The sequence below is a fragment of the Sparus aurata genome, chromosome 17 (assembly GCF_900880675.1).
Source record: "Sparus aurata chromosome 17, fSpaAur1.1, whole genome shotgun sequence".
Lineage (NCBI taxonomy): Eukaryota > Metazoa > Chordata > Actinopteri > Spariformes > Sparidae > Sparus > Sparus aurata.
The window spans coordinates 29,591,246-29,604,383 of NC_044203.1; the positions used below are offsets into that span (position 1 = coordinate 29,591,246).

A 13,138-nucleotide genomic window follows, 5' to 3' on the forward strand; every position below is an offset into this window, starting at 1 on the left:
TCTTTGTAGCCGTAATCACTTTTCATGTTTATTCTTTTATGGCAAAGGATATCTGAACAAGTCAACAAATCAAAATGGCCTTTACTGTCACAAATGGTGACATCCTACTTCAAATATATATCTTCTTTTTGAGGCAGACCTTACAAAGCGTATTCCAAACGCACAGCTCAAACATTTTCACGATCAAATGTTTAATACTAACTAACACGACTTGCATGTGACTGTTTCAGACAATCAGACTAGTCGGGAAATCTGCAAAGCACTTCAATCCTGGTTACAGAGTAGATGACTGTGATTACTCTGGTGTGTATGATACAAAGGTGTGAAGGTGTGTGGTGTGACAATGTCACATTGTTGTGAATGATGCAAGCTCAGTAGACTTTCCATGAGTCAATAAAGGTTCATGACGTGAAAATCTAACAAAGGACTACAGTAAAAGCAAAATCTAACAGTTCAATGCAAATAAAGTTAAGAAATGCCATCGTTGTAAAATCAGTTATCAGTTAAAGCTGACTCGTTCGGTTCGGTCAATTCAGAGGTTGTCCGATGACATCATACTCTGGTGAGAGATCCTTTTTCCTCAGCGACATGTAGGTTCTGTCCTCTTGGTTCGGTTTCACCTTTTTTCTTGTGTTCCTTTAGAGAGAAGAAACAGTGAGACATGAAGTGTTTTTCTAAAAGTCTCCACTATATTCACACTGACTTCAAAACATATACTGGTAATAATATAATATAATATAATATGATATAAATGCTGATATCAAACGTACCAAAGGAACACCAGGCAGATTATGAAGATGACATTCACAATGAGAGACAACGCAGCGACGACCCAGGGGAGCACTGCACCTGGTCCAGGCTGATCTGCTGTCAGAAAGGACATAACTTAAATAGTGTGTGTCTTAGAACTGTGTGAAATTCTCCAGAAATCTTAAAATCACAGTTGTCGGTGGGGTTTTTATTAAGATCTGAAAGCCAGAGAGAAACAGCAAACTAACAGCTTTCATAGAATCAGCTCAACACATTGTCACTTTTATACACATTCAACTTGAATTTTATACCTGACTCAGGATCCAGATAAAACACATGAGTTAGAATAAACTACATACACATTTGCAATGAAAAAGTCATGTTTTCAAAGAAGAACATATTATACATTAGTGTCTTAATGCTGAAAATGTCACAAAGCAGTGGTCCACAGTAGAGTTTTGGCTAAGATCACGTACCTTCTTGCTCTACTTGGATGGTTAAGTTCCGTTTTACTTCCCCATATTTATTGCTGCTGACACACGCAACAGCAGTGTTGCTGCGGTCCTTAACAGTCAGGGTGACCGTGCAGTTCACTGTGTGCTTTGAGACGGTGGTGATGACGGAGTACTCAGTGTGATGCTTCAACAGTGGCCATTTGATGGTGGGTAACGGAAGCCCCTCACTGATACACACACAGGTTAAGACCTCAGACTGAACTCTACATCCAGAGTTTTTTAAGATCCTCGGAAACACTGAAAACACACAAGCAGAGTTTTGTGGAAACAAGTGTGTGCTCAATCATTTATCTTCACCTTCTCACACTTTTACTCGAGAGAATCGTGTGTCACCACTTATTAACTAGTCTTTAAAAGGCTACTGTGTCATTTTGGAGTAGACATTCAAACTCAGAATTTCAATATTTATTTTACCCAAACTACATTTAAGTCATGAAAGCATTCTACTCACAGGATACATTCAGAGTCACTGTCTCCTCTGTAGTTGTGTCACCTGTGAAGCTGACCTTACAGGTAACATTGGTGCCGTGGAGTTCAGCTGAAGGGTTAAAGGTCAAAGTTGAGCTGTGATTCTCAGCAGTGATGTTTCCTGTGATGTGGGTGTCGTTCGCTTCTGTCCCTTTCCACCTCCAGGTGATTGTAGGATCAGATCCAGAGCAGAGACCAGGAGCAGTGCAGGTCAGTGTGGTCTGCTGTCCCTTCGTCAGAGGAGGAATCATCACTGTGGGCTTCTGGGTCAGATCTAATGGGACAGAAAGTCCATGAGTAGAATCAGGTGAGGAGCCTGAAGCTCAGCATTCACTTAAATTTGGGCAAAAACAATCAGATACAGATATCTATTAAGACTTTCAATAAGGAGGAGTTGCATCATTTAATGCTACAGATCAGACTAGTTACCCACAAACATCAACAAAAGCTAAACAAGGATTATAAATACACATCAGTGCAGTTCACAGGCACAAAAATGTACAATGTCACTGATTATATTTGCTGTAACTCTACATTACCTTTAACAGAGACAGTTGGTCTCGAAGAGAATGTAAATCCCTCAGGTGCCTTATTCCGGGAACCTGACCACATATACCGGAAACCTTTAACTCTGAGCTGATATGATCCAGAGTCTGACACAGTGAGGTCATTGATGATGATGCTGCAGTTGTTCTGACTCACGTCAGATTGCAGCAGTGACACTCGTCCTTCGAACTGAGACTGAACTTTTTTGTTGTTCTTGTTAGTGTGGAATATCATGTCTGAATCACCACATCTTCGGTCAGGTTCACATTTGTACCAAACCATATGTTCAGTTGTAAAGCCAGAACTAGTCCTGAAGGAACACGGTATCACAACACAGAGTCCAGCCTCTGCTGTTATTTCTGCTTCATAAAGAATGATACAGAATCCATGGTAACACTGTGTTTGTCTTTCCACTGATGCACCTGTGACATGTAAGAGAAACACAGCAAGAGGGTTTCAATTATGACACCACGCCACACTTTTTAATAAAGAAAGGCTACTTCTGCTGACAGATAACACATTCTGTTTTTGAGCAGATGACAGTATTTTATTTAACCCATGTAATTAACCTGTTTCTTTATCAATCATATATTTGGTAATCAAGAAATCCATTTAAATATCTATTTATCCCAGAATTTCTAAGTAAGTCAGTAAATATAGTAGATGCTGCAAGGGAGGTTACTAATGAGCTGATAAACTCAAGGTGGGAAAACTAAAAAGTAAATTATTGCTAACGATTGTATTCATATCTTTAATGTTTGCATCATAACAAGATTTTAATAAAGATGCATACCTGTGTCAGCATTGCTGCCTCTCACGGAGAAAAGCAGAGCCGCCCAGAGGAGAAAAAACATCTTGATTGGATGATTGACACAGTGAGTCTCTCCTTCTAAGGCAGTGGTTCCCAACCTTTTTTCCTTGAAGCCCCCCTTGCCTGTGTCAATGACAAGCCAGGCCCCCCTGACCCCAACCCGCATACACTGAAAGAATAAAGTGATTAATTACAAACTTTTATTTGCAAAAATAAACAACAGTTATTCTCCTTGTTTTACAATGTATATAGATACATTTCTTCCTTTTTTGTGTCATCAGGTGTATCACACACAAACACACACACAGTTTACCTACCTACCTGCCTACCTCATAGGGGTGTTGGTGATAAATAGCTTAATGAATTTAAATGTGGACCAAAGATACATTCAATTTGGATTATAAAGACTTTTGATTATCCAGTTGGGTGTGGTATTGGGATTTTATACATTTAATGTGCACAAATATAATTTTGGTAACCTCACAACCTCAGAGCAGACAAAGTTGTGCGCCCCCCCCCCGCGATCTCTGGCGCCCCCCTAGGGGGGGCCCGGACCCCAGGTTGGGAACCACTGTTCTAAGGGACACATTTAACAGTGAACGTGAAGTAAACAAAGAGGAACTGACCAAAAGGAAATCAAAGTATCGGTAAAATTAATCACGATATGACTTTTTTTTCATATTGTGCAGCCTGAGTAAATTAACTTTGTGAGCTCTGTTCTGTTTAATATTGTAAATGAACTATACAACAAATACATTTAACGATTACAGTGTTGTGCTCCCAAAATCATTTACTAAATACAACAACATCTTTAACACTCCCCCCGAATCTGTCCACCCCGTCATTACCACCAAATAAAGAATGTAGAAAGCATTTATCATGACGAAAAAAATTAGTTAACTAACTTCCATTTACAGCTCAGGAAGACATTTTAATCAAAAATCAAATATCGTGTTTTACCTCTTTATGCCTTGCTTGCCTGCTCGCCTCCTCTTCACAGTGTTTCTGCACTGAACTGTACCTTCCTCCCTTCACTTTTCTATTTCTTTACTCTGTGCGAAACAAGGTTTGAGGAAGTTTCCCCAAACAGCTTTAAGCTTTATTTATCTTTTCCTGAACCTGGCAGGTGTTTATCCAATTATTCATACTGATAATCTCACGACACCACTGTGTGTATCTAATTTGCACCTTTAACATTGTAAAAAGAATTGATTATTTGTTCATACTATTTGGTTTTTAGAGCCTCTCCATGACAGTGAAATAGTGCAAAACTTTTTTGAAAAGGGAAGTTAGAAATGTGTGATATTATTTTTATCTTGACAAACTGACAGACCAGTACAAGTACTGTGACTTCTCCTAAAGTGTTTTTACATTTTTTGTATGTTTGTTTCAGTATTGATATTAAATGACTGTATGTCATATATACTGTAGCTCCTCAGTCACTTCAACGATGCCCCACAGGCAGTATATGCAGTAAGTGTGACTGTTGAGTGATGATGGTCAAATGATCACTGTTTAAGATCCTAAAACATTAATGTTTCTATGTGTTTGACCTTTCATACACACGCAAGCACAGTTTTAAATCACAGAAAATTTACATTTTGTAAAACTCCATTCAGGTGGAAGATTTTCAGATTTTACATCTGGACTGGCAGGATAAATACTTTTTTTTCATTTAATAAAAATACATTGTATGTACTGTTTGGTCATTAAATACAAGGGGTTGAATTATATTGTTTTTTCAAGGTTGATTCTGCTACCTATAATCAGAAATCAAAGAGACTAATAACAGATATTTAGAACTTTATAAAGTTTTTCATGTGTGGTGTTTGTCAAATCTCAATTCGTAAAGTAACTGCTAGCACAAATAAAGCTGTCAAATAATTTATTGCAGTAAAGAAAAAACAGGCTAAGACATTGTCCTCTTTGAAAGGTAGTGGAGTGTAAGTAGAAGTGTAATGAGAAGGAAATCATGAGGAAAAGTACAACTCAAATGTACAAGAAATAAATAAATGTACCAAGTTACTTTACAAAATGCTTTTACTAAAGTATTTTACCACATCAACTATAGCAAAAACATAATGTTACTGACAGCAAAGGCTTATTACTTGATAATCAGGAAAGCCAGAACGAAGCCACAGAGAGGAGTGGAGGAGTTTCACTGTTTGAACACTGAAGAACTGTCACCTCTCTGTCCAGTTGGCAAAATGACCATCAACTACATTAAATTAAGCTCTACTGAACTTGTAGTCTGTAGGCTCCATTAATATTTGGCACTGAGATGAAGTTAGTTTTAGGTTGGATATTGGACAGACATTCACCCCAGTGACGTCTCTCACTCAGTTCCACCCAGTGCAAGGCACACAGCTTTTAGTAAAACATCTCTCTGAGGATACAGACAGATACACCCAGCACCATATCTCAGCTCCTTTAACTCATTGTCTGTCTGTGGCCAATTCATGGGAACAAATGTGTGGTCTGAGCATCAGGCTTGTGCCAAATTCTCTTCGCGGTTCTTTGTAGCCATAATCACTTTTCATGTTTATTCTTTTATGGCAAAGGATATCTGAACAAGTCAACAAATCAAAATGGCCTCTATTGTCACAAATGGTGACATCCTACTTCAAATATATATCTTCTTTTTGAGGCAGACCTTACAAAGCGTATTCCAAACACACAGCTCGAACATTTTCACGATGAAATGTTTTATACTAACTAACACGACTTGCATGTGACTGTTTCAGACAATCAGACTAGTCGGGAAATCTGCAAAGCACTTCAATCCTGGTTACAGAGTAGATGACTGTGATTACTCTGGTGTGTATGATACAAATGTGTGAAGGTGTGTGGTGTGACAATGTCACATTGTTGTGAATGATGCAAGCTCAGTAGACTTTCCATGAGTCAATAAAGGTTCATGACGTGAAAATCTAACAAAGGACTACAGTAAAAGCAAAATCTAACAGTTCAATGCAAATAAAGTTAAGAAATGCCATCGTTGTAAAATCAGTTATCAGTTAAAGCTGACTCGTTCGGTTCGGTCAATTCAGAGGTTGTCCGATGACATCATACTCTGGTGAGAGATCCTTTTTCCTCAGCGACATGTAGGTTCTGTCCTCTTGGTTCGGTTTCACCTTTTTTCTTGTGTTCCTTTAGAGAGAAGAAACAGTGAGACATGAAGTGTTTTTCTAAAAGTCTCCACTATATTCACACTGACTTCAAAACATATACTGGTAATAATATAATATAATATAATATGATATAAATGCTGATATCAAACGTACCAAAGGAACACCAGGCAGATTAAGAAGATGACATTCACAATGAGAGACAACGCAGCGACGACCCAGGGGAGCACTGCACCTGGTCCAGGCTGATCTGCTGTCAGAAAGGACATAACTTAGATAGTGTGTTTCTTAGAACTGTGTGAAATTCTCCAGAAATCTTAAAATCATAGTTGTCGGTGCAGTTTTTATTAAGATCTGAAAGCCAGAGAGAAACAGCAAACCAACAATTTTCATAGAATCAGCTCAACAAATTGTCACTTTTATACACATTCAACTTGAATTTTATACCTGACTCAGGATCCAGATAAAACACATGAGTTAGAATAAACTACATACACATTTGCAATGAAAAGTCATGTTTTCAAAGAAGAACATATTATACATTAGTGTCTTAATGCTGAAAATGTCACAAAGCAGTGGTCCACAGTAGAGTTTTGGCTAAGATCACGTACCTTCTTGCTCTACTTGGATGGTTAAGTTCCGTTTTACTTCCCCGTATTTATTGCTGCTGACACACTCAACAGCAGTGTTGCTGCGGTCCTTAACAGTCAGGGTGACCGTGCAGTTCACTGTGTGCTTTGAGATGGTGGTGGTGATGACGGAGTACTCAGTGTGATGCTTCAACTGCGGCCATTTGATGGTGGGTAAAGGAAGCCCCTCACTGATACACACACAGGTTAAGACCTCAGACTGAACTCTACATCCAGAGTTTTTTAAGATCCTCGGAAACGCTGAAAACATACAAGCAGAGTTTTGTGGAAACAAGTGTGTGCTCAATCATTTATATTCACCTTCTCACACTTTTACTCGAGAGAATCGTGTGTCACCACTTATTAACTAGTCTTTAAAAGGGTACTGTGTCATTTTGGAGTAGACATTCAAACTCAGAATTTCAATATTTATTTCCCCAAACTACATTTAAGTCATGAAAGCATTCTACTCACAGGTTACATTCAGAGTCACTGTCTCCTCTGTAGTTGTGTCACCTGTGAAGCTGACCTTACAGGTAACATTGGTGCCGTGGAGTTCAGCTGAAGGGTTAAAGGTCAAAGTTGAGCTGTGATTCTCAGCAGTGATGTTTCCTGTGATGTGAGAGTTGTTCGCTTCTGTCCCTTTCCACGTCCAGGTGATTGTAGGATCAGATCCAGAGCAGAGACCAGGAGCAGTGCAGGTCAGTGTGGTCTGCTGTCCCTCTGTCAGAGGAGGAATCATCACTGTGGGCTTCTGGGTCAGATCTAAATGGAGAAAGTCCATGAGTAGAATCAGGTGAGGAGCCTGTAGGTCATCATTCACTTAAATTTGGGCAAAAACAAGATACAGATACAGATATCTGTTAAGACTTTCATTAAGGAGGATTTCCATCATTTAATGCTACAGATCAGACTGGTTGCCCACAAACATCCACAAAAGCTAAACAAGGACTATAAATACACATTAGTGCAGTTCAAAGGCATAACAATGCACAATGTCACTGATTATATTTGCTTTAGCTCCACATTACCTTTAACAGAGACAGTTGGTCTTGCGAAGGAGAATGTAAATCCTTCATTCTGGTAACCATCTGACCACGAATACCGCAAACCATTAACTCTGAGCTGATATGATCCAGAGTCTGACACAGTGAGGTCATTGATGATGATGCTGCAGTTGTTCTGACTCACGTTAGATTGCAGCAGTGACACTCGTCCTTCGAACTGAGGCTGAACTTTTTTGTAGTTCTTGTTAGTGTGGAATATCATGTCTGAATCACCACATCTTCGGTTAGGTTGCACATTTGTACCAAACCATATGTTCAGTTATAAAGCCAGAAGTAGTACTGAAGGAACACGGTATCACAACACAGAGTCCAGCCTCTGCTGATATTTCTCCTTCATTAAGAGTGATACAGAAACCATAGTTACAATGTTCAACTGATGCACCTAAAAGATAAACACAGCAAGAGGGATTCAATTATGACACCACACCACTGTTTTTGAGCAATTTTGTTTAATTAATTTCGCTTAACTCATTTAATTAACATATTTCTTTATCAATCATATAATCAATAAAGTCATTTAAATAACTATTTATCACAGAATTTCCAAGTAAGTTGGTAAATACAGTCGATGCTGCAAGGGAGATTACTAATGAGCTGATAAACTCAAGGTAGAAAAACATTGGAACATGTAAGGAAAACATTTATGAGGACATGTATGAAAAATTATTGCTGACAATTGTATTCACCTCTTTAATTTTTGCATCATAACTACAATAAAATAAAGATGCATACCTGTGTCAGCACTGCTGCCTCTCACAGAGAAAAGCAGAGCCGCCCAGATGAGAAAAAACATCCTGATTCGATGACTGACACAGTGAGTCTCTCCTTCTAAAGGACACATTTCACAGTGAAAGTAAAGTAAACAAACAGGAACTGACCAAAGGAAATTACAATATCTGTCAAATTAATCGTGATATGATTTTCTTTTTCATATTGTGCAGCCGCACAAATTAATTTTGAAGAAAGAATCATTAACTAACTTCCATTTACAGTACTGGAAGACATTTTAATCAAAAATCAAATGTTGTGTTTTACCTCTTTATGCCTTGTTTGCCTGCTCGCTTCCTCTTCACAGCATTTCTGCGCTGAACTGTCCCTTCATCTCATCACTTTCTATTTCTTAACACTTTGTGCAAAACAATGTTTGAGGAAGTTTCCCAAAACAGTACTGAGCTTTTTTTATTTGTGTTTACCAATTATTTATACTCACAATCTCATAATACCACCTTGTGTATCTTATTTGGACCTGAGTCACAGAAAATTTACATTTTGGAAAACTCCATTCAGGTGGAAGATTTTTAGATTTTACATCTGGACTGGCAGGATAAATACATTTTTCTTATTTGATAAAAATACATTGTATGTACTGTTTGGTCATTAAATACAAAGGGTTGAATGATATTGATTTTTCATGGTCGATACTGCCACCTATAATTAGAAGTCAAGGAGACTGATAATAGATATTTAGAACTGATATTGTAAAAAAACACACAAAACAAAACAAATATGCCGCAGATGTACGTACCTTTAACGGAGACCGTTGCTTTAACACGGAATCTAAATCCCTGTGAATTCCACATTACCTGTTAGCCTGGTCCTGGTACTATGAACGCTGAGCTCATATGTTCCAGATTCTGACATCAGTGAGGTTATTGATGATGATCCTGCAGTTGTTCTGACTCAAGTTAGGCTCCAACAGCGACACCTGTCCTTTAAACTCAGGCTAAACTTTTCCAACATCCTCAGTGTGGAATATCACATCTGAATCGGCACATCTTTGTTGAGACAGCTCACATTTGCGCCAAACCATATGTTCAGATGTATATCCATCACGGGTAATAAAAGAACATGGTATCACAACACAGAGTCCGGCCTGTGCTGTTATTTCTTCATCAAAAGTGAAACAGAATCCATTTTGACAGTTTGTTACTGTTAAAGAGACAAACAGTAAAGAGGGAAACATTATTCTAGAAGATTTTTAGACACACCAAAAAATCTAATCACTGATAAATATCACTATAACTTACAGGTCTGCTCAATTGGTGTTTTCAGCAGCAGTGGCCAGACAGCATAACGTAATTCTAACGTATTGCACATTTATGAAGGTTAAAGGGGCATTATGTAGTTTTTGTGAGGAAATTCAAACTTTAGAATATGAATGAGGTAATAAAACAAACGTAGAAATATAAGGTGGCAGGGTCCACCACATACATACAGAGTATGGATCTGCGATGTCCTTTGAGGTCAGTTTGTTTATTCAGTTTACTGTTTATTTACTGTAATTTCCGGACTATATAGCGCATCTGAAAATAAGCCACACCAACTAATTTTAAAAAGAAAAAAAATGTGTACATATAGGCCGCACCTGTCTATAAGCCGCAGGTGTCCAAGTCTGCTCTCTTTGTGTTCACCCAGTCTTCAAGAACGTTTTCAAGTTCGGGCCATCTGCTTTAATTACCTCTGAAAGCTTTTGTCGTCTTTTTGCTTTGAGTCAGTTCTTCACGCTGCCGTCCCCAACGTCTCTAACCATCAATTCATTGATGCCAAGCTTACGTGCAGCAGCTCTATTTCCTTCTTCAACAGCCAGATCGATTGCCTTGAACTTAAAAGCTGCATCATATGCATTTCTTCGTGTGTGTGCATGATACGCAAAATGACTGTTCAAAACACAAATTAGCGTCTTCCTCGGTGCATTATCTCATCCACCTGTCTGTCTTGCTCTTGCGCTTCCTGCTAGAGCGCCCCCTGGAGGCTGTTAGCCCGTAAAAATCTATAGATTAGCCACATCATGTTATAGGCCGCAGGGCTCAAAGCGTGGGAAAAAAGTAAACTAAAAGCTTATAGTTCAGAAATTACGGTAGTTTTTTGACTAAAATGTTTTCCCCAAGTCTAGATACTGCATCTTTAATGCCTTTGGCATCTATTTCAGAGTTTCCAATGTGATCTGATGTTTTGCGTCATTCAATTAAAGTTCTGCTTAATTCAAGGTGGAACAACCAAAAGTTTGAAGCTGTAAACATGTACAGGAACACTTACTTTTTAAAATTCATTCTTCTATTTTCTAAAAAAAAAAGGGGGAGATGAAGTTACAATAAAGATGCATACCTTGGTCAGTATTGCTGCATATGACAAGGAGCAGCAGAGTCGCCCAGATAATAACAAACATCCTGATGTGATGACTGAGACTCTTTCAGAAGCTTGAACACTTGACAAAAAGAGGACAAAAGACAGACATTAAGTTCAGTCAATGAAACAGGAAACTCCACAGGTGACAGCACAGATTTGTGATATAATGACAAAATATGATTAACAGCTTTCAGGCCTCTCCAGTCAACTCTATCTTGGCTACACTAAGGGTTGTATAACATCTGCTCTAATAAGGTGCTATAATAAGCCTTAATACAATACAGTAATTTACCATTAAACAACTCAACAAATGCACAGACACATGTTTCAATAAGGTAAAAGTTGTGTTTTACCTCCGTCTGCCTCTTTTCCTCACTTCTCTGTGCATTGATCTCTTCTGAGTGACTCATCATGCAGTCACTAATGCACTCTCACTCTCTTCCTTTTTCTTTTCTGCTTCTGCTATTTTTGTATGTTTCTTATATAATATCATTAGAAAGAAATGGGGAGCACAGTAGATGTGTGATCTTAAACAAACCTTATCTGGTTAATGATCCGATTTTAAATGCATTCAACAGTTTTGCACTGTATCTATTTTATTTTATTTTATTGTGTTGCTGTTTTTATGTTAACTGCACATCTGTGAACACGTCAAAGACGAATTTCCACTGCTTTTTGCAGGGGACAATAAAGTTTTTCTGATTCTGATTCTGATTCTGATTTTATAATGTCGCACTGTTTTGAGGGACTAAATAACCTACATCTCAAAAATGTCAATCTCGTAATGCTGTTAGATGGAAGTCAGGTTTGAGCACCGAGTAGGGGAGACTGGGGTAAGTTGAGCCAAAGGGTAAATTGAGCCACCCCTTGTTGCTGGGAAACGGTAAAAAACAAAGATTTAGGAGGAAGGCATCATTTCATGGAGTCTGTGAAGGTAAGAACCACATGGGTAGAGTGGTTAGACATTTATTTCCAAAAAACAATTTTTCACTCATGAAAGTGAATTTAGTCTATCATAAGTTTCATGAGAATTGTGTTTAGACCAAAATAGATAATTTGAAATTTGTTTTATACATCAATTGTGGTATCTATAAGCTACAACATGAGGTCATAAACCTATAGCATAAAAGTACACCATTTTAGCTGTGGGGACTAATAAAGTCAAAATGGTAGCTGAGGGGTAAGTTCAGCCATTTCGCCAGGGGTAAGTTCAGCCACCCAGCAGAGGTGGGAGATGGATGGATCGAGGGAGAGATGGGGATAGATGGAACGAGAGGAAGATGGAGGGAGGAGTTTAACGAAGATGTAGCAGAGAGGATAGATAGAGGAAGGAAGGAAGGATGATGAGAGGCTGAGAGTTTCAGTTCAGATTGTTCAAATGTGCTACTGGTCCATAACTGACCTTACTGTCAGCAAGGACACCAAGAAACTATGATTCTGGACCAAGGATTCAGTTCTAGTGTTTTCTTTCCAAAAACACAGCTGTTCATGTTCTCTTCCCAAGTGCACTTTAAGGTATTCTTATGTTGAAATGTATTTTTACAAAACAACTGTTTAGCAGTAATATCAGTAATAATAAAATAAATATTGTACCTGTTGAATTGTGTATAATGAATAAAAATATACACAAATATGAAGAAGTGACTGTTATTCAGGGAAGGAGAAGGTGAGGGAGGGGTGGGATGGAGCCGGGGAGGAGGGTCGGGGTAAGTTGTGCCACAAGTCCACTTTTTTTCGACATACTTTTTTTTCAAAACAGTTATGTTTACACTCATTCTGTTTATTTGAGGGGATGCACAACATCCTGAAATATATGCAGATATATTAGTTAGCAACAAAACAATGATTGCCTTGATGTAGTGATCCTAAATATGAAAAATGGCTCATCTTACCCCAGTCTCCCTACATGTAGAACAATTTCATGGCCATCTATCCAATAGTCGAGATATCTAAATGGTGGATTGGCCAACGGCACTGCAACACTGCCATCCCTGCAGCCATGCAGCTTGCAGGCTAAAGCTATCTTGTTATCGGCAGGTGGTAGGTATAAATGTGTTATTGGTAACGTTCAGCTACTAAATGTGTCATTCTATCTCAT

At 38.4% G+C, this 13,138-nt stretch overlaps 1 protein-coding gene and 1 pseudogene across 2 annotated transcripts; both read right to left on the reverse strand.

Annotated features, from left to right (window-relative positions):
- Positions 1 to 17: 17 nt before the first annotated feature.
- Positions 18 to 3,206, reverse strand: LOC115568147 (sialic acid-binding Ig-like lectin 12). 2 transcript variants are annotated; one of them, XM_030395256.1, is made up of 6 exons: positions 3,073 to 3,206; positions 2,273 to 2,701; positions 1,717 to 2,007; positions 1,227 to 1,502; positions 771 to 864; positions 18 to 636 (listed from the first exon to the last, which is right to left on the reverse strand). In XM_030395256.1, the coding sequence occupies exons 1-6, from the start codon at positions 3,131 to 3,133 to the stop codon at positions 528 to 530; spliced, it is 1,260 nt and encodes a 419-aa protein (XP_030251116.1). In that variant the 5' UTR covers positions 3,134 to 3,206; the 3' UTR covers positions 18 to 527. The 2 variants fall into 2 exon arrangements, with proteins under 2 accessions (XP_030251116.1, XP_030251115.1); XM_030395255.1 differs by having other exon boundaries at positions 771 to 867.
- A 1,752-nt stretch (positions 3,207 to 4,958) lies between these two features.
- On the reverse strand, positions 4,959 to 12,018 carry LOC115566720 (sialic acid-binding Ig-like lectin 12; annotated as a pseudogene).
- Between the last annotated feature and the right edge of the window lie 1,120 nt (positions 12,019 to 13,138).

Excerpts from the sequence above, each read along its gene's own strand:
- LOC115568147 (XM_030395255.1), bottom strand. The coding sequence starts at position 3,133 with ATGTTTTTTCTCCTCTGGGCGGCTCTGCTTTTCTCCGTGAGAGGCAGC. Across the intron at positions 1,503-1,716 it reads AGTGACTCTGAATGTATCCT|TGTTTCCGAGGATCTTAAAA; the intron begins GTGAGTAGAATG and ends GTGTGTTTTCAG. Across the intron at positions 637-770 it reads ATCTGCCTGGTGTTCCTTTG|GAACACAAGAAAAAAGGTGA; the intron begins GTACGTTTGATA and ends TTCTCTCTAAAG.